Raw genomic sequence first — 23,970 nt, 5'->3', positions numbered from 1 at the left:
CGCAGCATGATATTAGCTAGCAGATCGTTGATTTTTGGTTGTTGTGATACCATGTCTTCTTCCACTTCCAGCGGCGGTATGTTTTGCCGAATTGCCGTCTACGGCCGCCTCAGGCACACAGTCGCGTCTAGATCATTCGACAACGAGAGACGTTGCCTTATTGATAGAAACAGCCAGAAATAGAGGCTGTCGACGTCATCAAATGGTTTATATATCTAGGCATCATACTTGGTGCGAATGTGACTGAACGTCCTTTTCTAGAACAGATTCAAATATTCAACCGAGCAGGAAATATATCTAGACCCAGGATGAAACAATGAATGGCACGCTATCATTTTCAGACACAATATACAGGCGTTCCGCAGCATCCGGATAAGCTACAGCGGTCCAAAACAATGGGATGAATGAACGGATGTCTTGAGCAATATCTATGATTGAATTCATTGATGTAGGAAGAATCGAGGTTCTTCCGCCTACCTCCTACACTTCATTTTGCCTCAGGCATCCATACACCTACATGATACATCCATCAACCTTCATCCATTACAAGATACAAATGATCTATACAACCAGATCTATCAAACTATATACATAATCCACACATTCATACACTCACCCAATTACCTCTAGCCCAAATACTAAAATCGTCCACCCACCGGGAAATCCCTCGAACTAAATCCCACAAACACCTCATGTTCTCCCTCCGGCATGACCCAATTCTGCTTTCTCGCACTCCAGTAGCTCAGATCCTTGCGGGTGAGAGTCAACTCAACGGGACGGACCTCGCCGGGCTGGAGTTCGATCTTGGTGAAGTTGCGGAGGACGCGGTCGGGGAAATCAATGCGTTCGTGTTGGAGTTCCATCTTGGTTTCATCACGTTGTTGAGTGGAGTCTTGATTGGGTTGAGATGAATCGGAGCTGTCAGAGGGCTCCTCCTCAACCGGGACGAGGTCACCTTCTTCAGTGACATCATCGGGATACCCCACGTAGAGTTGGATGACAGTTTGGCCGGGACGCGTGCCTGTATTTTTCACCATAACTTGGACCTGGGCAATTTCTTCGTACAGAGTTGGGTTGCCGCCGAGACCTCCACCGGCCGGAGAAGGAGGGTAAGGAAGGCCGTAACCCTCTGGGTAGTGGGTGTAGTTCTTGGGCGCGGTGCCGTCCAGGTCGCGGAGGTATGGGTAGACGAATCGTGGGAGCTGCACGATGTTGTCAGGGAAGTAGAAGCTCTCGTTGGACGGGATGGTCGTGTTGTATTCGGGCGGGGGCAGTAGGGCGACGGAGGAGGCCGATGGCAGAGACGACTTGGACTGCAGAACGTTGATGTTCAGGTCGGACATCTCGAAGCTCGTGTACGACAGACCAAACCCGAATTCGAACCGCGGCGTGATATTGTAGCGGTCGAAATGCCGGTGGTCAATGTAGAGCGAGTCGGAAAAGTTCACCTGCGGCACGACGCCGTTCGCCTCGTACAGCACCTGCGCGCCGGGGCCGTAATCCTCCAGACTCTTGCCGACCGTGTAGGGAAGTCGACCGCTGGCGTCGAGGTCGCCGAACATCACATCGATCAGCGCACTGCCGCTCTCTTGCCCGGGCAGGTGGGCAAAAAGCACCGCGTGCACACCAGGCAGATCAATCCACGGCTCCACAACAACTGGGCCCACGGCGTGCACCACGACGACCGTGCGGCCGTTGCCATTACCGCAGTTGTTTGCGACCGTCTGGATGAGCGTGTCGCCGCCTCGTTGCAGGAACAGGTTGGGCCGGTCGCCGTGGATGCCGCCGACAGACTTGTAACCCTCGCCGGAATTGGCGTTGGCAAACACCAGACACAGATCCTTGTCGGCCGCGTCGGCCGGCAACACGGCGTTGCGCAGGTACGAGGTCGTCTCCACGTGGTGGTCCCAGGCATCCTCGATAGCCTGCTGGGGAGCCACCAGGTACGGGAATTCCACAGTGCCGCTGCCCCAGCCCGTGGCCAGAGTCCCCGAGCTGCAGGCCCGGTCAGGACACACGTTGGGTCCCAGGGCGGGCCCGGCGTCGTCGCCGTAGATTCCCACCTTATACCCCTCGACCGGGTTGCGCGACAGTGGCAAGGTGTTGTCTTTGTTTTTCACTAGGACCGTTCCCTCGGCGCCGATCTTGCGAATGAGAATCATGTGCGCGTCGTCACCCTGACCCTGGACATCCACGTAGCGATTGACGTAATCATAATCCCGCGCGTTGCCCTGCTGAAGCCAGCCCACCTCGTCGTTCGTCCAAGAAGAGAAGTTGGGGCCTCCGTCACCGTCCGGGCGCGGCAGCGGCCATTCGTCCTGGCCTAGATGGTACCACGCGGCCACAATGCGGGTGACCATGTCGTTCAAACGCTCCATCGGGACTGAACTGTTGAGAACCGCGCGGGTGAGCTCACTGCCCCACAGCGACTTACCATCTGCCCAGTGCAGTCCATCGCCGGGCATGCTCATATCCAAACCACCGAGGGCGCTGTTGATGCCCGAGCGCTGGGCCAGCCAGTCGGACTGCACAAACCCCTGGAAACCCAACTCGTCCTTGAGAATGCCGTTCAACAGTTTGCTGTTCTCACAGGAGTGGCTGTTGTTCACCATCTGGTAAGCACACATGACACTGGCCACGTCGGCGCGAATGCTCTCCGCAAAGGGCCACACGAAGACCTCGTGCAGCGCGCGATCTCCGATGTTGGATGACAAGGCGGTCGGCATGCCCCATTCGTGGGGCTGGCGGAAGTGTTCCTGTTCGTTCATCACGTAGTGTTTCGCCGTCGCCATCACTCCGTTGCTCTGGATGCCACGGATGGTCTCCGCGGCGGCCACACCCTGCAGCACGGGATCCGAACCGAACGACTCCCAATTCCGTCCACCGGCAGGCATCATACCTAAAGGACCCATGGACGGACCCAGCAACACATTGATACCCTTGCCTCGCGCCTCCTGACCCAAAGCAACGCCTCTTTTATGCATTAAGTCACGATTCCACGTGGCTCCGGTGGTCAAACCGGCCGGAAATGCGGAGACGTGATCGGCGTACCGAATACCCATAGGGCCGTCTTGCAGACAGAGAGAGGGGAATTTGACATTGTTCGCCGCACCTACACAGAAAGCCATCAGCAAAGAGCCATTGGAAGCGCTTGTCAACGAACGTACCCGTATTTCCCACGCAGAGACCCATCTGCCAGCCCGTCCCTGTCGTGATATTGATCTTCTCCACCAGAGTCATCCTCTCTACCAGCAGCTGAGCTTTGCGGTAATCTTCCGCCCACTCTTCGTAGGCTCCTCCACGCGGCGTGGGAAACCAAGATTCGGCCGGAAGATACGACTAAACACATCTCAGTCATTAGCATCGTCAAAACCAAACCCCAGCGAACACAAAGGCCCTCACGCACATAATCCGGTCTGTCCTTATCCCTTTTAGACCAGGTAAAGCTCAAGAAACCCCACACCAACAATGCCAAAGCAATGATGACGCCGACCAGCGTCCGCCACCAAAACTTGGAGTAGTAGACCGCGCGCCAGCCCTGCTGCCGACTCTGTCGCCGGCCATGCAGAAACCGCGCCTTCTTCAATGGATGTCCGTACCCGTCCGTGTCCTCGCCATCGCTAAGCTCGTACTGTCGACTGGCGGAGAGCAATTCCTGCTCCGCCTCGGTGATGGTATCTAGGTATGCTTCGACGTCTGTAGAATTGCGCGCGGCGTAGGCGGTTGCATCTTTGCCGGCGCGGGAGGAGCGGGTGGAGCGATCGAGGCGGCGCAATTTCACGTCGGTGTCCTCGCCGTCCGAAGGATCGGAGAGAGGAAGCGAGTCGTCATCGTCGGAGTAGCGACCCTCCTGAACGGGGGTGTAGCGTTGAGAGGACGAGCCCTGGTTGTTGTCCCGGAAGAGGGCAGGAGGCATGATGTGCGGATTAGACTAGGGAGGGCATGGAGAAAGGAGGGAGAGGAAGGGAGGTGCAATGCGAGATCGGGGAGGCCCAAAACGGAAAACAAAAAAGGAGATGTCGTTTATGCCACGGAGCGACCGGGATGATGAACAGACGAAAGAGTTGAAGTGTCCATCAGGGAAAAGCGACACACCGAAAGAGTAATGATTGTTGATGCTGGAGTTGAAACGTGCCGGCGGCCAATCAGCGCGGCGGTGGGCGGGCGATTACGCGGACCTGTCGTCTTCGGGTCGTTTGGGGTGGAGAGGCAGATTTGAGGTTGATTGCGCCGGAGGGGAAAGGTCGAGATGGGGTTGCATGGTGTCGCTGGAAAGGAAGAATATGCGACAGAAAGGTAGAGAGAGAGAGAGAGAGAGAGAGGAGGAGGAAGAAAGAATGAAGGAAGACCAAAGAAACCCTAAATGTCGTTGCCTTAGGCCATGTCACGTCACTTGCTGCCAATCAGCCCCTTACTTGGACATGCTCGACGCTCTACGGAGTCCTCAGGAACAGCCACGGAATGTTGTATCAGATTCAGTTACTCTGTACTCCAGCTCGACCCTACAATCCCACGACCTGCTCTTCGATCTCGCGATGTCGCGCTGCCTGTCCTCGGAACGAGTGTCGTCCGCGGAGGAACCAGTCGGTCGCGATGATGATCGCCACCACCGCATACACTGCGGACACATAGTTCATATCTACGCCGTTAGCTGCGACTTTTCGAATGATACGAAAGTTCTTACCTCCAGGAGACACCGGATATACCGATGGAAATGAATAAATCACTAAGCAAAACAGCGTCCACAAGAGGACCACGATATTGCAGGCCAAGCCAACCTTGCCAAGCCAGAACGGCCCATGGGGAATGTGCTCGCGTCCGCGCAGAAGCAGACAGACGATGGGCACTACGTACGAGGCATACAATATCACAATGCACGCCGTCACCATGCTGTTGAATGCAGTCGACGATCCCAAGTACAGCAGCCCCAACAGCGCCACGATGAAGCAGCTGGCGCTGTGCGCATTCAACGGCACGTCTAAGGTCGGATGCACATGCGACAAGAACTTGGCGGCGGGGAATCCGCGATCGCGCGCAAACGACCAACACAGCCGGGACTGCCAGGTGTGGCAAGCGATCTGACATCCGATGCCCGTGACGAGTATCAGGGACTCGAGGGCGACGGCCCCGGCCTTGTTCCGCAGTGCTTGGTGAAAGAGCGCCAGAATTGGGACAGCCGTTGGGGTACCTAGAATTTCGTCGAGGTTGCGCAGGCTAAAGAACATGGATATACAGTAGAACCACGAGGTGACGAAGCCGATCAGCACGGTGCATAGGATGGCAATGGGAATGCTGCGTTCGGGCCGGGTCACTTCCTCGGCAAGATGGGTGGCCGAGTCGAGGCACGCAAACACCCAATTGGGGTTGATCAAACCCACCAGGAAAGCGATGCCATCGGACGACCACCCTGTCGAATTGACAAAGTGGGCAAATACAAACTTGGCCGACGCGTGCGTTGGGGCTGTGGCCGGGACCGTGATGAGGATGACCGCGAACGAGATCAGCGAGATATACAAGGTGGTCGTGGCCACCGCTGGGAGTACTTTGCCCACGCAGTTGAACAAGAAGGCGAAGAAATTGATCACTTCGTATGCTACCACCGTATGCCAGGGGTGAAGCTCACTGCGGATGCGTCAATTAGATCACACCGTCGCCCTCGGTTAGAAAACCTACAAGTCTGGATGGGTCAGCTTCCACATCCCCACGCCCGCCGACCCCAAGCTCATTGCCACGCTTGCGCTGGTGAAGATCGCTCCGGCCCAGGCGAGCCATCCGGTGAGATACGAGGCAAAAGGAGCGTACTTCTTAGAAGCCAATTCGCTAGCCCAGAAATACTGGCCGCCGGAATTGGGCATGGCCGACGCCAACTCGGACAACGTGACGCCGACACAGGCAGAAATAAAGGCGATCCACGGAATACCGTAGATGGTCAGCACCGTTCCTTCGGAATTGATGCCGGTGATCAGCGACGCGGAGATTCCGAACCAGGAGTTGGCTAACGAGAAGGCCACGCCGAGCAGCGATAGAACCGAAAAGTTGCGCTGCATATCCTGGGTGTAGCCCATCTCTGCCAGCTTTCTCGCGTCGGCATCCAGGATGGAACCTCCGACATTATCTCCGAGAGATGCGCGCTCCACCTTCTCTGGCATCATCGTTTCGCTAGACCGGGGCCTTGTCTTTGCTAGGAACTGGATAAGTGGGGTTGTTGAGATGCGAAATATAAGAAGGAACATGCGGGGTTGGGTAACTTGGATGACACAGGTCTGTCGAATCCCGATGCGGACTCGCGGTTGTCCAACCACTGAAGTCAATGGCGAAGGTGACGCGGGATCAACGCCCGGAGAGGGTGGAGGGTGGAAGGTGGCACGGGATGTAACCAGAGAGTCCTTCTCACATGCTACCAGGCACTGCTGGAGTACTCAGTAGCACTTGGAGTGAACAGTTATTTATTATCAAACAATAATTTGAAACTAATAAAGCCCTTGAAAGGTAAACTTAATGCAATTTACATAGTATTTAGTATGGGAGATTGGATAATAGAATCCCTATAAAAAAGTAGGCAGTCTACTCTCCAACACAAACAAGAAAGACTAATGAAGAAATGCTGTAGAATTCTACTATCAACCATCCCTCTTCCACTTCTGCTAGCAGACCTTATGAAAGTAAAATCTTATTTGTTTTTGTTACGCTTCCGTAGCATTGACATAGGAGGCCTATGGCACACGAAAGTTACAGATAGAAAATTGAATCAATTGAGACCATACCAATAATAGAACAAGAAAGGATCACGATTCTGACTATAAGAACTAAGCGAAATAATCATCGAAAAGAAATCAGAAGATTGCTGTTACAATCACTTCCTTGTGCCCACTTTTTTCTTGTATCTTTCTTTTCTCTTGGTCTCATCCTTGTCTTTTTCAAATGATCTAGCAGAATAACTGAGCAAATAAAGTAAATCAGAAAAAGTTAAAGTCAATCAGGGTACTAAGATTGGTTGCTTGACATCCCATCACTTTCTCCATCCATCTCCTCCATCTCCTCCATTTCCTCTACTTCTCGGCAGTGCTGCACATAGGCATAAAGGTCCCCTATTTGCATCTCGACATCCTCCAACGTCAGGTCAGCATTATCTTGAAGATAACCAGAGTACCATCCCAAGATATGACGAATGCCATCCACGTTTGTTGGTGCTGATAGGGCCAGATTCATGACCTCAGGGATAGAGGCATGTGGCACGTCTGCCTCTGTCTTCAGCCCGGACTCTTCCCACTGGGGTTGTTCCTCTTTCATGATATCCAAGGGTTTCGATGCAAACGTACTCGGCGAGTGGAGTTTGTTTTTAAGGATATGCGCATTGTGGTTCTCGTTTAGGAACTGCTGGTTCGATAGACCGCCCATGGTATCCCCTCCCCGAGCACTGCACCAGATATTCCGAGTCCCAAAGAAATCAGTAATCGTCACCTGTCCCGGTGTTGCAGGTTTTGGCAGCAGTCGACTGGAGGGTTCATGCTGCGAATTGCAAAGAACCGTGAACCCATTTATTTCCGACACCGGCAACAGCTGGTAGTTTGGCTGCGCGTTAGGGTACAGGCTATACAGCATCGTACGCTGATCGCTATTGTCAAGGCACCACCGGTCATATGTTCCCCAACGAGCCTCTGCAGCATTCCAGTCCGCGAGGAACGGCTGTTCCATATCCCACTGGTTCGGCGTATCGTGATAGAAAAGGTATCGTTCAATATTGGGCCCGTCTGCTGGGATCGCCTCTCTCGGCACGCAAACCAACCCCAGCGTGAACGGTACAGCGCGTTCCCCCATCACCCCGAGTATCCAGTTCCCGTGCGCAGCCAGCTCCCCGCCACACAACACGTACGATTCCTTGAAAACGGGTAGGCAGTATAATCCGTGGGCGTTGACCACGGGCGGGTTGCCGCACGGCACACGAGACGGCCGAATATTACCATCCTTGTCGAAGTCCGCTTTATATCTTGAGGCTCGCTCCTCGGCAGGCAAGAGCTTGACAGCTAGGTAAACCCAGTTGTCGGAAAGCCGAACGTTCTTAGGCGGCCAGCAATTCGCCTTAATCGGGTCCCAGATGATGTAGACGGTCTTCCATTCCGAGGCATTCCATGTGTCCACTTTCTTGACGGGCGGCCGGCCTTCACCGTCTGTGGGCTTCCAGATGCTATGGTGTACGTGATGATGAGCTCGCTTGAGTCTCATGAGGCACGTCTCGTTGTGGTCTGCAAAACTCTGGTCCCAGGGCTTTGCCTCCTTAAGCAGTCCTCGCTTTCGGCGAGGTTTAGGAGAGGTATGGGGGTAGAGAGATTCTAGAGAGGTAGACGACTCGAAGGTCTCAGGCATCTTGGGAAGTTCTGGAGCATTGGGGGCGTGCATTGTGAATGAAGAGTGAGAGTGGATGGATGAGTCGACGTTCGGTAGATGTGAAAAAATATACTAAAAGAGATTCTGAAGAGTCACATACTGTGAACAGGTTAAGGTCTGAAGTTGGATCTAGAGATAGATAAAGAGTAGAGGGGGAAACATATTGGAAAGACTGGAATGGAAGGATTCTTGGTCTCTGAGGTCTCACTGAAAGTTGAAAAGTGAGAGAAGTGATGGAAGAGGTTGTTGGGGTGGAAGACTCCTTTAAAAGCGGATAAGTGGAAAAGTACCGGGTCCGGAGCACTTGATGCGTCTTGTTATGGAACGATGCAATTGCATGTGAGGTTGATGAAGTTGTTCTAACGACTGCTGGATATGTCTTGTAGAAGTTTGGATTTGGGTCACGTAAATGTAGGAAGGATCTAGATATCAGTGTAGATGTCAAAGCTGTGAGTTATCCATTCATGAGGAGTATACGTTCAAGTTATCCAGCTAGATTAGAGTCAGTTAATTAAATAACTCAACTTTCTTTCGCAATCGAACATTGATATCAAGCATCAATTTGTGTGGAGAAAGCTGTTCGATGTGACATCTCATTTGTACCGAGAAAAGGAATGAGAAATGAAAGAGAACGATTTGTATGTTTAAACCCAAGCATAGCATCTGTGCACATATGACCCTTAGACTAGGATGAGATCAAATCTAGATTCCAGCAGCAAGACCAAACCCCAACGTTATTATTTGTCCAAATCCTATACAGAAAGGTAATTGCAAACGTAGACCAAGTGGTATAAAGTATAGACAAGTAACAGACAAGAGATGCGGGAAATGGGAGCCCATCTTAGAGGTACTCATTATCTTTCTCCTGTCCCGGCCCACGTCCATCCATGGGCTCACCCACATCTAACCCATCGACAAAGCCAGAACCAGGACCATCAAGAGACTATGTACCTTCGAAAAGCGCCACTGGATCCCTACGCCCCTCCTCAGGAGTGCTGAGTGTAGCTGATCCATAGGTAATCAGTTGCGCTGGCAATGTGCATAATGTTTTTTCTCTACATGCAGATTGAGAGAGTCGCATTCAAGCAGCGCAGCACGACTTCCAGCTTTTTTCTTTACGACTGCATGTGCCAGGACGGTGGTGTGTGTCTGGTATATCAAGTTTAGATCGGCGCCATGGCGCAATAGCAATCGGATAACATCAGCCTGTTTCGGTAACAATGCTGCCGGAGATGCATCGACCGCAATCCACAGTGCAGTATGGGCCTCTGCGTTTCAAATGTTGACGTCAGACCCCTCCACCAGCAGCCGTTCAGCAAAGTAATCATGTCGGAATCGCACAGCGTGCATAAGGAGTTACCCATTTGCATTTCGGGACCTAAGGATGGAATTGAGGGTAAGATTTCGCTTCCTCAACAGCATACTTATAATCGTCATCCGCTCATCCAGCTCATCATACGACCAGTCGGTCCTTTGTATTCCAGTTAAAACGGCAATAATTTCCCTGTTCGCCGGGGGTCCTAAGGCGAGCAGACGAACGGTATCCATGCGATCCCGCGCGCATGCATAATAGAGAGGAGTGAGATGACGCGCACTTTCAATTACTTGGATATTATGCCCCTTCTCTCTCAACTTGGGAATTATATCTCTCAAGCCAAACCACGCACAGAGGCGGAGGACATCAATGCCCTTGTGGACCCAGCCCGACAGCGATATTCGTCTCTTCAGCGCCTTGACACATTTACCAATCATTTCAATGTTGCCTTCGGTTGTCAGGAAGTCCATCGCTGCGCTCTTGATCTTGTCGCTCTCAGGATTCAAGTTCAGACATGCGCTGCGAACGCGGTCTCCCCAGTGTTCCAAAACATACGGAGTGAACGGATACGTGTGCTCTTCCGCAAAGTGAGTTGCGAAGCCAGGATCGTTCAGGTACTTCAGACAAACAGATGCTATCTTCGACTCAGCACTGCCTAACGGGTTTTCCTGAACACACTCTCCAAAGGTTTCAACTAGTGTCCCGTGAAAGAAATGTACATATGCATGTTTTGCCTCGGGCTTTTCAATGGTGATCAACCAATTCGTTGCTTTTAAGATCGACAATCGATCTTCTAGATTGTCCTCTCGAATCACGCCTAGATTCGCGCGAGCCAATGCATGCTGCAATGCCAGAATGGTCAGCGGTTGGCGGGTAGTCATTATTAGGGAGAAGGTATCGAAGCCCAACTTCTCCCGAGTCAATTCCCGGCGTTTGATCCTTTCCTTCTTCCTAGTAACATAAGGTTCCAGCCGGGAGAGTGGAATTTTGTCTAAATGAGATAGCAGCTCTTCACCGTTTTCCGGCTGTGGTTCACTATCTTCCAGCAACCAAGCTATCCGTGCTTGAGCAGCTAGAAAATTCTTTTTCGCCTGTTGCGTTATTGCCTCAGCAATCGACTGAATTAATTGCGGGTTCTGTTCTAAGAACTGTGCTGCCTTAGAAGGCTTCCACAACCTGTCTGAATACTCGGGCGCATCGTATTTCCTGGGGTCAGGAGTTGAGGCCTGTCGAAGCTTCTGGTGACACAGCAGTTCTAGTTCGTTTGGTCCGGCTTGTACTTCGACGTGAGCGGTTTCGTTGGTCACCTCACCCTTGTGGCTATTAGGGCAAGTGACTCCGGCTCTTTTGCAGCTCAGGCAGAGGTCAAAGTCTTTGCTGTTGCAGGGACAGTTCAAAAAGATGCTTAGTCTGTCACTCCCACATTTTTCGCACTTGATGTTCCCAGAAGCTCCACGGTCGCTAGTGGAGGTCGTAAGAAGGCTCAACTTATACCCCTTGCGGATGAGGTCTAGCGGATACGCTTCCAGGACCTCCACGGCATCTGAGCTGCATTGGTAGAACCCATCCACAATAAGGTACGTCCAGTTGTGTCTGCTCAGCAGTTCTTCAAATGCGTATTTCAGAATCGTTTCGGACAAAGGGTGGCTCCCGTAAGCGTCCCTGAGCCTAGGAGGTATCTCGCACGGGTTCTCAGTAGAAGGTTTGAACAAAAGTAATTGCTTTACCAGACTGCCTAGTAGATTGACCGGCGTCTGTACCCCCCGGTCTTGCTCCTGGTCACTCAGGTAGATGTAAATGACAGGTGAACGCGGCTGTGTCTGTTGTAGATGGTGCACTACCAGCGCGCAGAGGTAGGTCTGGCCAAGAGATCAGAATCCAGAAGTACTCGCAAAAGATCGATCCATGTTAGAAACATACCTTGCCTGCGCCTGCTCCTCCGTGACATCGAAGCTGCCAAGAAGCCCGATTGACCCAGCTGCTGAACACGTCCGAGCCCAACAGCCACTCTCCTGTAGGTACGCTATTCTCATACAACCTTTGCTGTTCGCCTGAGAAATCAAGAGGAGTAAGCCACTTCAAGATCTTCGAGCGGTATTCTATATCAAGCCTTTTATTCGTTTGGCGAGCCTCCGGGATTACTGCAATCATGTCAGTGACATTAGCATAACCTCTGAATGAATTTGCACTCCCGCTTGAGTAATATTCCAACGCCCGGCTTTTTTTCTGCCTCCGTTTTCCATTATGAAAAAGAAAGACATACACTTCGAAGCAATATCTATCCCAACTATCTCCCGTGGCTGAATCAAGGCCAGGAGATCTTTCGCATACGCTGCTGCTGTCAGCGCCGCATACGGCTGCCACAGGTCATTCTTGTGAGTATCAGCATAGTCCGAGATGCCTCTGATAGCAAGACATGGAAAGTAATTCATCAACCCGGCCGCCTCCATCTCGAAGCATAAGACGTTGTCTTCGCGTCGCAGAGTATCTCGCATGTGCGCATCTCGCAGAAGAGTGTTTCCTGACCCGATGAGGCCATGATGAACGACAGGATTGTTCCGCGGTTCCGAAGTTCTAACGATCATTTGGTTTCTATCACAGCCTCGACAGGTCCTCTCATCCGTCGAATGGTGGTATTCCGAAGCGAAAAGCAGATCATGATCCCGGCCCGGAAACTCAAAATAGTTCATGCCTAGTGCTCGCAATTCCGACTGCCCTTCCTCAATGTATTGTGCCATCTTTCCTCGGCGGGATCTGTGGTCGCGGGAAAGCTTGTCGACGGCGGAGATGAGCAGGTCTCCGGGGCTGTTTAGATGTGCCAGAGCCGTAAACCCCCCGGGTTCTCGTCTACCCCGGTCATACTGTAAGATCCCGCCTAGATCCCATGTAAGCAGGAAGTCGATTCCATGGGGTTCAAGTCCACTCACCATGTCCTGCTCGCGGCCTACTGACCACGACATCACCAAGAAGAATATCCGTCGTCTCTCTTGTGGGGTCATCCGACTCAGGGTTATCCGCAGCACCGCCACCAATGCCTACCATCAATCCAAAGCGTATTTTCCCGAAGGTTCGAAGAAGGTTGGTGACGGCTGTTGCTGCGCTCGTCGTCCCTGACTGGGTGAACTTGACAATAATAACGTTGTGTTCTCCAATCCGCCCGGCAGTGTAGGCGTTGCCGTCTGGAGGTGTCGACGGAGTCACGTGCTCCTCATCGAGACAGACGGTCGCGACATCGATTTCATAGTCTAGGACGCAGAGCCAGCCGACTGTATAGGCGCCGCAAGGCAGTTTACGGCGAGTGCCAGAGGTGGAGTTCATGGTCATGATCGCTCATGGAAGGCCTTCCATCAAGAGGTGATGGATTGCTTCGAAGTTGTCGAGCTGTGTTTAGATGACGCGGGGGCTCGGCGACAAGGTCGAAACAAGTAACAACTAGGCTAGAGTATCAGGCACGTCGGAACGTGATCACGTAACCCTACATGCAGGGTAGCTGGCCCCAGGAAAGTTGGGGTTCCAGTCGGCGGCTATATCAGCGGGACGAGGCTCAGGGGTCGATCGTGAAGTGTTTGCGAAAGCAGGTATATGGCGCCGATACTGCTTGGGGATTAATGCCACCAATAATGGGACAGATCAATAGCCAATTTCGGACCCGACACGATTCTGCCTAGATATCAACTCCACGGGAAACCGACAGGTAGAGTCTTGGCTCTTCTCTAACACAAGCGACATATGAAGGGCCGGATGAACACCGTGACCAAGGGGGTTTGATGGACGAGGCTGTCGTTGGTGAGTCTGCCACGATCAGGTTGTCAAGTCAAGAGCAGAACATAGCTGAGACCGCATACCTATGAAATGCTGTTGTTCGAGGGGATTCGACCCATACTCAGAGGTTCCTACCCAATATTTGGCTCTCCTAGCCAAAGGGCCGGTTTCTCATGTGTCATCTGATCAAGTTCTCTAGTAAATGCTCTAGGCTTGTTCAGCTTATTCTTCAGCTTTAAACTCCAAAACATTATTCATTCGGGCTACACGAAAGCTCCAACAAAATGACGATCTTCTTGTTTCTATTGGTATTTGAATGCCTGAGGCAAGCTGCCAAGCAATCCGCCATTTTCCTCCAGGACACCTTCTACAGTACGCCGTAGATATGGAGGTTTTCGTTAGGTTCACTATGGCTTCCATTTTCGACCTGCTTAAGAAGATACCTACGATGTACTAACTAGAGGGGCAAGGAAGGCCCTATGACTTCACCAATAATATAGGCAGATACCCCCGAGTTGTTCTCCACCATATAAAATAGCCTGCTTGGTGCAATGGTAGCATGCCTCTCTATTACTAGACATATTGTTACGGAGATCCAGGTTCGAATCCTGGAGCGGGCGTTTTCATTTTACTTTTCTTTTTGCGTTCATCATTTCCTTTTTCTCATTCTCTCTTCCTCTCTCTTTTTTCTTTTGCTTTTCTTCCTTCTCTTCTTTTTTTTTTTCTTTCTTTACTTTACTTTCTTATTTTTTTATCTTTTTTCTGATGAAGGAGGTAAAGAGATGTTAGTAAGGTAAACTTGTATAACTATACGTCTTCTTTTCCTACCTATTGTTGGTATTCTAGGGGCCACATGCACGGCAGAAGTCTACGATGATGAAATCCATGAATACAGGATAGAAGGACGCTCTGACCAATACTGAATTGATTGATCGATGAAGGAAGACACGAGGTCTTTCACGCTGTCCAAGGAGAACGGCGAAATGCTTGGCAACTTGCCTTAGGCATCAGAAACGCCAACACCAAGGTGGCAGATCCCGTGCGGGGTAATCCCAATGTGGTCTAGTCCCGTCCCCCGGGATCTTTCTGCCTCAGGCACTTAGGTGTCTACGGGGCAGCGAGTGCACCGCCACATCCTGGCCAGCCCTTGCACCAGCCACAGATAAACCTGCGATGCGCCACATCCAATGGCGGCGGCTCATGCGAAAGCGGTAAGCCGTCATTGGCTTATCGGCGGGTCCCACGCCTCAGGCAGAGATTTTCGCCCAAAAAAGGCAGAAAAAAAAAAGAGTTGTCAGCCCCGCCGCAGGTCAACTTTTCTTCCTGGATTTGTTCGTGAAGGCTGATTTTTCCTTCCTTCTCCCTCTTTCTTTGATCATCTCCACTCCTGTTTTCCTTTCTTTTCCTGTTCTTCAGTTGTATACCCTGTTTCTTGTTTGCAATCTAGAAGGCTGATCCGTATTCGGAGGCCACCTGTTGTCATTTGGCACAGAAAAGTTTTTGGAATTTTCTTTAATCTTTTTTTTATCGATTCTTTGTCCGTCAGTGCCGATTTTCGACGGCCCCGCCATCGCCGTTGAAGCGAAGGATTTGTGTGTTTGGATAGAAGCCAACGCACGAAATTACGACTTAGTTCCTGCCGATCCTATCGATTGGGTTATATACTGAAGAATGCCGCATTCTGAAACCCCCGCGATGCCGACCGCTGTCTCCAAGACCCCTTCGTCCGTCCCTCCGACCGCAGAGGAAGTGTCCTCGTTTCTCAACACTATCTTTACCGCTCAGACTTCTCAGCAGTCTCTCGATGCCTCTTATGCCTTGACGAACCTCCTCATCCAAAGCGTCGGATGCCGCGCGTTCTCGACGTACAACATCTTGCCGGAAATCAAGAAGGCCGCCACCGATAAGAAAAATGGCGCCAGACGTGAGAGTGCCATGCTGATCCTCGGCGCTCTGCTCGAGCGGTTCCCTCGCGAACACCCTCTCAGCGAGGTTGTCTTTCTGCTCCAGGACGGCGGTGTCCTGAACCTGGCTCTCGATGCGCTTGCTGATAAGGGTGCCATCGTGCGCGAGTCCGCCCAGTATGCTATCGACGCCTTGTTCTCGTGTCTCAAGCCCGAGGCCATGGTCAACTCCCTTCTGCCTGCCCTCTCCGCCTATCTCAGCAAGGGTACCGGAAAGTGGCAGGGCTTTGTCGGCGCTTACTCGCTCATTGAGAAGATGGCCGTCAAGGCTCAGATCGGAACCGGGTCCTACGATGAGGAGCTGGCGAAGGATGTGCTGCGTGAGGCCATGGGCAAGACTCTGAAGGACCTGATCCCCTTGGTTGAGGGCGGCATGCACGATCTGAAGAACGAGGTGGCCAAGCAGTCTATCAAGGCTATGAACGCCCTTACGACTCTGCTGTCCAACGACGACGTCGCCCCTCGTATCCCCCTGCTTATCAAGACCATGGAGCAGCCTTCCGAGCAGACCCTGCAGGCGGCTATCCACGCTCTGTCTCAGACCACCTTTGTGGCCGTCGTCACGTCTCCCGTGCTCGCTCTGCTGACCCCTCTGCTGGAGCGTTCGCTGAACGCCCCCACTACCCCTCAGGAAACCTTGCGCCGCACTGTGGTCGTCGTCGAAAACTTGACTAAGCTCGTTCACGATCCCGCCGAGGCGCGTACCTTCTTGCCCAAGTTGAAGCCTGGTGTGCAGGGTGTCAAGGACCGCGCTTCCCTGCCCGAGGTCCGTGAGCTCGCCACCCGTGCTCTGAGCGTCATCGAAAATGCCATGAGTGACAGTGACGTCGCTGCCGGTGCCATCGTTAAGGTCACCCCCGAGGAGGTTCTTACCGTTTTGGACGCCCAGATCCAGGCCAACGGCGGTCTCGCCGTTCCGGAGCAGCGCACACTTTTCGAACTTGGTAAGAACTACGTTGCCGAGATGGTGCGCGAGGACATCAACGTTCGCATGCATGACCGCATCCCCGCCTGTATTGCCCCCTACCTGCGTGGACTGCTTGAGGAGGGCAAGGAGGATGCCGTTGCCTCGGCGGTGCAGATGCACTTCGTCGAGGAGGACCACCGCAAGTTCGGCAAGCCCGAGCCCGATGACCCGAACGAGGTCGAGATCGTCAACGCCAACTTTTCTCTTGCCTACGGTGGTATGCTTCTGCTCTCTCACACCAACCTCCGTCTCCTGAAGGGTCACCGTTACGGTCTGTGCGGTCGCAACGGTGCTGGAAAGTCCACTTTGATGCGCAGTATCGCCAACGACAAGTTGGAGGGTTTCCCGCCCCAGGATGTCGTGCGCACTTGCTTCGTCGAGCACAACCAAGGCGAAGATGCGGACCTTACCATCGCCGAATACGTGTCCAAGGACCCCGCCATTGCCGCCACGGGCAAGGAGCACATCAGCAACGTCCTTCTTGAGTTCGGCTTCACCGATGGTCCCGACGGTCGCCAATCTCAGCCCGTTGGATCTCTGTCTGGTGGTTGGAAGATGAAGCTGGCGCTGGCCCGTGCCATGTTGATGAAGGCCGACGTTCTCCTGCTGGACGAACCAACTAACCATCTGGATGTCGCCAACGTCAAGTGGTTGCAGGAATACCTGAAGAAGCACACTGACATCACCAGTTTGATCGTCAGTCACGACTCCGGCTTCCTCGACGAGGTGTGCACGGACATCTACCACTACGAAAGCAAGAAGCTCGTCTGCTACAAGGGTAACCTGGCCGACTTCGTCAAGGTCAAGCCCGAGGCCAAGAGTTACTACACCCTGTCCGCCTCCCAAGTCTCCTTCAAGTTCCCCCCTCCCGGTATACTGGCTGGTATCAAGTCCAACACCCGTTCGATTCTCCGGATGACCAACTGCTCCTACACCTACCCCAATGCCAAGAAGCCTTCTCTGACCGATGCCTCGCTCTCCCTTACCCTGTCCTCTCGCGTCGCCATCATTGGAGGTAACGGTGCCGGTAAATCGACCTTCATCAAGATGCTTACGGGTGAAACCATCCCTCAGACCGGAAAGGTGGAGAAGCACCCTAACTTGCGTATGGGATACATCAAGCAGCACGCCCTGGAGCACGTGGAAATGCATCTGGAGAAGACTCCCAGCCAATACCTGCAGTGGCGTTACGCCAACGGTGACGACCGTGAGGTGTTCCTGAAGCAGACCCGTATCCTGAGCGAGGAGGACAAGGCCCAGCTCGAGAAGCCTGTCGACCTTGGTGATGGCCGTGGGCCCCGCCGTATCGAGGCGCTGATCGGTCGTCAGAAGTGGAAGAAGTCCTTCCAGTACGAAGTGAAGTGGGTTGGCCTCCTGCCCAAGCACAACACCATGATCTCCCGCGAGACCCTGAACGAGCTTGGTTTCTTCAAGATGGTCCAGGAGTTCGATGACCACGAAGCTTCGCGTGAGGGTCTCGGATTCCGTGTCCTGGAACCCAAGGAGATCTCCAAGCACTTCGAAGACATCGGCTTGGACCCCGAGATCGCCAACCACAACCAGATCTCCGGTCTCTCGGGTGGCCAGAAGGTCAAGGTCGTCCTTGCCGGTGCCATGTGGAACAACCCCCACTTGCTGGTGCTGGACGAGCCTACTAACTTCTTGGACCGTGACTCGCTGGGTGGCCTGGCTGTGGCCATCCGTGACTTCAAGGGTGGTGTGGTTATGATTTCTCACAACGAGGAGTTCGTCGGTGCCCTCTGCCCCGAGCAGCTCCACATCGCCGACGGCCGCATCGTGTCTCGCACCAACAACGCTGTTTCTCTGGACCGGTTCGAGGACAGCGCCACCAACTCTCCTCAGGCCGGCAGCACCGCAGCCAACTCGACGACTACCAGCGCTGCCGCTTCCGCCGTGAACTCCGGTGCTGAGGACCAGGGTGAACTTAAGTTCAAGGCCAAGAAGAAGAAGAAGATGACCCGTGCGCAGATGAAGGAGCGTGAGGTCCGTCGTCGTCTTCGTCACATCGAATGGTATGTCTCACTTCATATCTTTTCGCCTACAATTTCTACTTGATACTAACATCCTACCAGGTTGAACTCTCCCAAGGGCACCCCCAAGCCTGTCGACACCGACGACGAGGCGTAATTACATTGCTTTTCAAATACTTTTATGATCACCTGTATGATGTCATTGATTATTTTCGGTTTTGGTTTTTTTTGCTTTATCCTTCGCACGATTTCGGTGGTATATAGAGGTGTCCGGTTTGCTTTCTGCATCATGCCATGGCTTTCTAGGTAGATTAGAATTCAGCACTTGCTTCCGCTACTTGCAATAGTGAATGCTTGTAGTATTTCATCGAAATTCACCTGCACATACACTTTCTTGAATTCATCTACTAGAGATATCCATTCATCGTATATTCACCATCGTAGGATGTAGGGAATATAGACTCCAGGATTTCCCATATCCTGGGCCCTCCCCCCTCTGATCATTCTTTTTCTTCTACAACTCTCCATATCTCTTCGTTTGGCCTATTATTATGGGTTCAACAGGCGACACACGTTATTTTGTATGATCAACAAGATTATCTTCTTTCTGTCAGTATAGAAGTCTGCAGGGACTGCTTTGACGTCAAACGTCATGCCAACACGAGGACGCTTGAACTACCACCAAGCACGTTCAATTCCGTTTTATACCCCTTGCCTCATCCGCACACATCAGCCCTAGGACATATCCGCACCAACCACCCCCATTTGTAGGGTGCTATTAGTATACAAACGAGACTTGTTCCCGGAAATACTATTGTTTTGCTTGGAGATGCTGGGTGTATATTCCCTACGTTGATCCCTCAAAACCTTCAAAAAGAACTGCCCCGAGACTGGGTCATTCCTGGAGTATTTTACAGATATCTGGTGGTTTTACCACTCCGCAGGAACCAAGAGAAACGCACGATATACTTCGTCTGCCGATCGCCCCGTCACTTCACTTGGTTACCAACGAAATATTTCCAAGTACAGACTGGCTTAGAATTGTGGCTTTTGAGATCTTGCTTTTCGCAATACACGGTGTCCAACGTGGAGTCCAATGGATTCAAAAGAATGGATTCTGAAACAGCAAGGTTTTCGATCCAAGGTTTCAACCGCCTAGCGTAGCGAAAGAAAGAAAGGCAGTGCAGCCTGGTTCAGATGTCTTTCCAAGGTATCAAGGCGGTGCTTGACTGCGGTGGTATAGCGATTATACCGACCTTTGGACCCTAACCCGAATGTCCAAATGGATGTATGTCCCTGTGGATAGGAAAGAGTGTTGTTGAAGTCAAGAAAGAAAGGTCTATAGTGGGTAAGTGCCGTGCCCCTGTTGATTGGTTCCTGAAACTAACCTGGCTGATAGCAATGGGATCAGAACACAACATAACCAAGTTCAACATCGCTGCTTGGCGAGATGTATCCCCCAGTTTACTGGTTGTTTAACCTACGTGCTGAGAAGTCGTCTATCATACATCCAGTCAGCCATGGGCTTATAATAGATATCTTGCATACGGCGCGGACACAAGCCGTCTTTTATATTTTGTGCTACAAAACGACATCCTAAAACCTATATGGCACTGCCCCAGGTGCAGTCATATCAGGAAGCGCAAACACCATGGGCCCTTGGAAGCCCAAGATGGCACAGCTCAAGTCGAAGCTTGTACATATACTACGGCAGTTCGTCTGGGCAGCTTGGCCACCCTTGCCCCCGATGTAGATGATGCACTCATCGTCAGAGTTCCACATTGGCGAGCATCGTTTCACCACTGGCTGTGGTGCCCTCTGGCGATATATGTAAATTGTCGCAGATTGAAGTGTTCGATGGGCACAGTTCGAAAAGCACCTATCAATCAAACTATTCGAACCATGAGGCGTCAGAAACATGTCATATATACCCGTTAGGGTTTGAGCGATATGGTTGTTTTTACAGATCGGCTTGGATTTTCGCCCGTCAAAGAACAGGGCTAGACAGATCAGGTTGGCCTATGAAAAGTTTGCAACGTCCAAAACCTCAACATTATGTTGTGTTCTATCTCTTTGATGACAAGTCCTGTCAGAAAGATGTTTATGGTCCATTCATGCGCTCAGTCCTACAAACCCCAAGGACCAGTGATTCCTGGTTAGGTGCTAAGATGCGCTTCACACATCTGCTCGAACCGACGGCATCACGCAAGCATACTTAATCGGGTCGTCTGTCTCGAAAATGCCCCAGAAGGTACAATTTCGGCAAAGCTGAGGCCCGAAGAAGATCTCATGATGGCCATTTGAGCAGGCAGATATCGGCATGTCAGCATACAAAGGCGAGATACAAGACTCCTACTGTGTCTTCCCTATACATACTCATAGTCATTGTAACTGCGCGGTCTCACATGTTCTGTCTGCCGTGGAACCTCCAGTATGAGTACCGCGCTTTTACATTTTTGGGCGCATGATGAATTTGGCTCTTCGCGAATAGGGCCTTATTCGTGCCTTCAGAAGAAAAAACAGGACGGCAAGAAATCTGCAAAATAGGCCAAGACCGCTCGCGGAAGATAAAGCGTCTCCGGTTCGACCAAATCACAAACATCACCTATGTCCTAAGTATTTATCTGTTCACAGAAACTTGAAGACCCACTACGGCTGTTCGACAGACTTCCACATTAGCTCGCGACTCCACGACATGTCATGTTGATGATGTCGTGATGGTAGAAAGATACGCAGTCATGATACCTTGCCATCTCGATAATAAGAAAACGACTCGTGGGAATACACGTGTTAGCTATGGAGATTGTATCGATACCTGTACCGAATCGTCGATTGAGAAACTCCACGAACATGTCTGCTCCAGGCCTTCGCTCAGGACCAGCATAACCAACCCATGCGTTCATTGAAGGGACAAGACAAGTTATCCAACTGCTCTATAGAGTCTCTATCTCTGAGGACTTACTTGGACGAACATACCACCTGGTAGTAGTCTCAGGGTTGATTGTTCTGCCAAACGAAACTATAATAACCTAGCATAACCAGACTAGAATTAAGTCCGCTGTGAAAGAACATTTCGCACGAACTGTCGACGATCAAGTTACAGTTGGAAGCAGCTGTGGGCTGGCATCTGAAGGATGCATTTCCTATAACCAACTTAACTGGAGATAGGTCATATCTGAAATGCCTGCCGCTGGCAGAAGAAACGCGAGAGGACTATGTCCCAGACGAAAAAAAAGCTGCACTGAAAGATACGGTGTCTGAACAAACCATTAGAATGTCTACTCGGGGAATTGGAGAGTGTGCTGGTTTCTGTGAGAGTGTTCATACAGCACAAATCAGTAATCGTTTCATGAAGCTATTTATTTTCTTGGCGTCACCAAAACGCTGTATGGACTTGGACCAGATGGTTCAGCCTCTCTGCCGGTGGGATTTTCCTTTTCTGCTGTCCTCCCATTTTCTTGTTCATCTTTTTTTTATACAACCGCAATCTTCTCTTCCTCCCTAAACCGAAAATCATTGATTAACACGCTTTCGATTACAAACCCGCTGGATTCCTCTTCTTGACAAATCAATCTAATTTGCAAATTTTCCTAACATGCCAACTTATCTCCCACTTATCGTTACTATGTTGGCTGCCTACGGTTTACCAAGCAACACCCAACGGGACGACATGCGTTATCTTTTTTATTAGACACTTCAAGCCATGCAAAGCCAACTGTTCTACATTAGCGTTATGTTCGTGGTCCCGGACAAAGAGACCGGGTACTTGGAAGATTGGATGGCAGAGCTCTTTTTAGTTGATAATTAATACGCGGTTCCCGTGATGAAACTGTTTGGCGTTTCCTCTCGGATGCCGTCGTGGTTGTGTCGTCTTTATGCCTGCCTCGGTTTGCGGTTGTCTCGGTCCGTCTGTGTGTCTTTTTTTTGGGGGGGGGAATACTCTTGTGGAAGGGGAGACTTCTGCAAGCTTGCCCGCGACAGAATGACGGGCCTCCGAGACCTGACTCTTCGATACTACGTTAACGACGCTGGCGTCGCCCATCAACTGTTCGACGAGTTTTAAGATTGTCTATACCTCTCTCGCTGTGCGATGCATTTCGGCCATAGGGCGGATAAATCGATCAGGAATGTACTTAAGAGGGCGGTTTGGAAATTGATTAATAATCTGGAGAAGAAACCCGCGTTTATATTCAACAGTTTTTCTAAGGAGATATTTATCCACTTGCAGCTGCTTTATTTTTCTGTTATTTCATTTTCTAATCAGCAGAGGCTTTTATCACGATGCATATTACGTTTTTTATTAAATTTATGATTATATTCCTCGATTCTTAAGATTCCGATACAGGGCCTACGAATAAAGCTGCTCACATATCGAGGTCATGGAGGATGTGAAACGCGTTTGTCAGTGACACAAATGCATGAACTTCACCCTCCGGGAAAGAAGCCAAGAGAGAGGGCAAGTGCGAATTGGATGCATAATTCGAAATGGGGCCACAAAAGCCCCAGCTTTTTGAAGTCGCCTTGTTCGATTCGGTCCTGGTGGACTGGAAGATTAGCACCAAGACGAAGATTCACGCAAATGTCTCATAGAGTCAGAACATCTCAGGTTTACCGAGATTTATTGTCAGCTGAACCTTCCTCATGCACACTGGCTCCTTGATCCTACCGCAAGAGTTTCAGGACTAATTTTACAAATCAATGCGGCCCACAAAGAGGAGCTAGTGAAGGCTCAAAATGCCTAGAAAGAAGGCCCACAACGTGAACAGGAAAAATGTACAAATGTCTTGGCAACTGAACTCCTCGAACGGGTCGATATCAACATTCTAAACTTATGCGGCGTGTTCTATTCTAAAGATTGGAATTTTGGTTTGTTTAAGCATGCCTTTTCCCTTATCTCCTTTCAACCTGAGCAATCTGGTGTCACGGAGAATCATCTTCGATGAATGAGTTGCCACAAGTAAGACCTGAGGGGTTATGACGGGTCAGTACCTAGCCTGGCTGTCAACCCGCGTTGTTATTGCTATGCTTTGATTAATTAGACCTAATCTCTTGACTATGATTTGGCCAAGAAGAAGCCTGTAATAAACTCAGATTCGTAAGTGTGTACCTTGTTGTCTGCAGCCGTTTCTTGTAACTCGACAATCTCGCTCTAATCTTGCTCTAATCTAAAATATGCTAGTTCGTAAGTAATGTACATATCTCTAGTTTGGGAAAGAGTAACGCGGTAGATAATAGGTAGTGGAGATTGAGCACGTTCTCGGTCTTCGGTGTTTTGGTGAATGATAAGTCTTTTATGGCGAAATCCCATACTTCGGTCTTAGTTGTGTCCTTAACCGAATCAACGTTAGAGTGAAATCTGTTCGGATGATTCACGAAATTGCCAGTATATAATTCTAGACACTAATCGAGCAGAAGAATCGATTGATTTGAAGGCTATCGCTGATGCATACTGAGGTCGACTATTTTACAAACATATCAACTGGAATCATCACATCGACAACCGATTCCTGCACTTTGCATACATGCTCCCTCGACCTTGAATAAGTTGAATGTCTGCCCTCGATCGGCGGAAATGTCTTCCTTTTG

The 23,970-nt window shown here is 51.0% G+C and overlaps 5 protein-coding genes and 1 non-coding gene across 6 annotated transcripts; 2 read left to right on the top strand and 4 right to left on the bottom strand.

The window, feature by feature from the left end:
- Positions 1-638: 638 nt before the first annotated feature.
- Positions 639-3,916, bottom strand: LDX57_009131 (beta-glucosidase; the record flags this gene model as incomplete). The annotated part of the gene is made up of 3 exons (XM_046090851.1): positions 639-3,112; positions 3,168-3,339; positions 3,407-3,916. The coding sequence occupies 3 exons, from the start codon at positions 3,914-3,916 to the stop codon at positions 639-641; spliced, it is 3,156 nt and encodes a 1,051-aa protein (XP_045946826.1).
- A 586-nt stretch (positions 3,917-4,502) lies between these two features.
- On the bottom strand, positions 4,503-6,152 carry HNM1_1 (choline transporter; the record flags this gene model as incomplete). The annotated part of the gene is made up of 3 exons (XM_046090850.1): positions 4,503-4,639; positions 4,685-5,622; positions 5,674-6,152. 3 exons carry the CDS (start codon positions 6,150-6,152, stop codon positions 4,503-4,505), a joined length of 1,554 nt encoding a protein of 517 aa, XP_045946825.1.
- An 832-nt stretch (positions 6,153-6,984) lies between these two features.
- LDX57_009129 (uncharacterized protein) lies at positions 6,985-8,397 on the bottom strand (the record flags this gene model as incomplete). Its single annotated transcript, XM_046090849.1, has 1 exon — positions 6,985-8,397. The coding sequence occupies one exon, from the start codon at positions 8,395-8,397 to the stop codon at positions 6,985-6,987; it is 1,413 nt and encodes a 470-aa protein (XP_045946824.1).
- A 1,344-nt stretch (positions 8,398-9,741) lies between these two features.
- On the bottom strand, positions 9,742-13,024 carry LDX57_009128 (uncharacterized protein; the record flags this gene model as incomplete). The annotated part of the gene is made up of 4 exons (XM_046090848.1): positions 9,742-11,559; positions 11,621-11,841; positions 11,964-12,575; positions 12,628-13,024. 4 exons carry the CDS (start codon positions 13,022-13,024, stop codon positions 9,742-9,744), a joined length of 3,048 nt encoding a protein of 1,015 aa, XP_045946823.1.
- A 975-nt stretch (positions 13,025-13,999) lies between these two features.
- LDX57_009127 lies at positions 14,000-14,082 on the top strand. Its single transcript has one exon. It is a non-coding gene; the product is annotated as a tRNA-Asn (tRNA).
- Positions 14,083-14,768: 686 nt separating this feature from the next.
- Positions 14,769-18,783, top strand: NEW1 (putative mRNA-nucleus export ATPase (Elf1)). The gene is made up of 2 exons (XM_046090847.1): positions 14,769-18,426; positions 18,487-18,783. Exons 1-2 carry the CDS (start codon positions 15,134-15,136, stop codon positions 18,539-18,541), a joined length of 3,348 nt encoding a protein of 1,115 aa, XP_045946822.1. The 5' UTR covers positions 14,769-15,133; the 3' UTR covers positions 18,542-18,783.
- The last annotated feature ends 5,187 nt before the right edge of the window (positions 18,784-23,970 follow it).

This window comes from Aspergillus melleus (assembly GCF_016097325.1).
Source record: "Aspergillus melleus strain CBS 546.65 chromosome Unknown contig5, whole genome shotgun sequence".
In the NCBI taxonomy this organism is placed as follows: Eukaryota; Fungi; Ascomycota; class Eurotiomycetes; order Eurotiales; family Aspergillaceae; genus Aspergillus; species Aspergillus melleus.
The sequence above is the reverse complement of the archived record's forward strand: the minus strand, read 5'-3'. Positions and strand labels throughout refer to the sequence as shown.

Bases quoted from the DNA above. Each gene is read 5' to 3' on its own strand.
- NEW1 (XM_046090847.1), top strand. From the start codon at position 15,134: ATGCCGCATTCTGAAACCCCCGCGATGCCGACCGCTGTCTCCAAGACC. The intron at 18,427-18,486 runs GTATGTCTCACT...ACATCCTACCAG, and splicing joins CGTCTTCGTCACATCGAATG to GTTGAACTCTCCCAAGGGCA.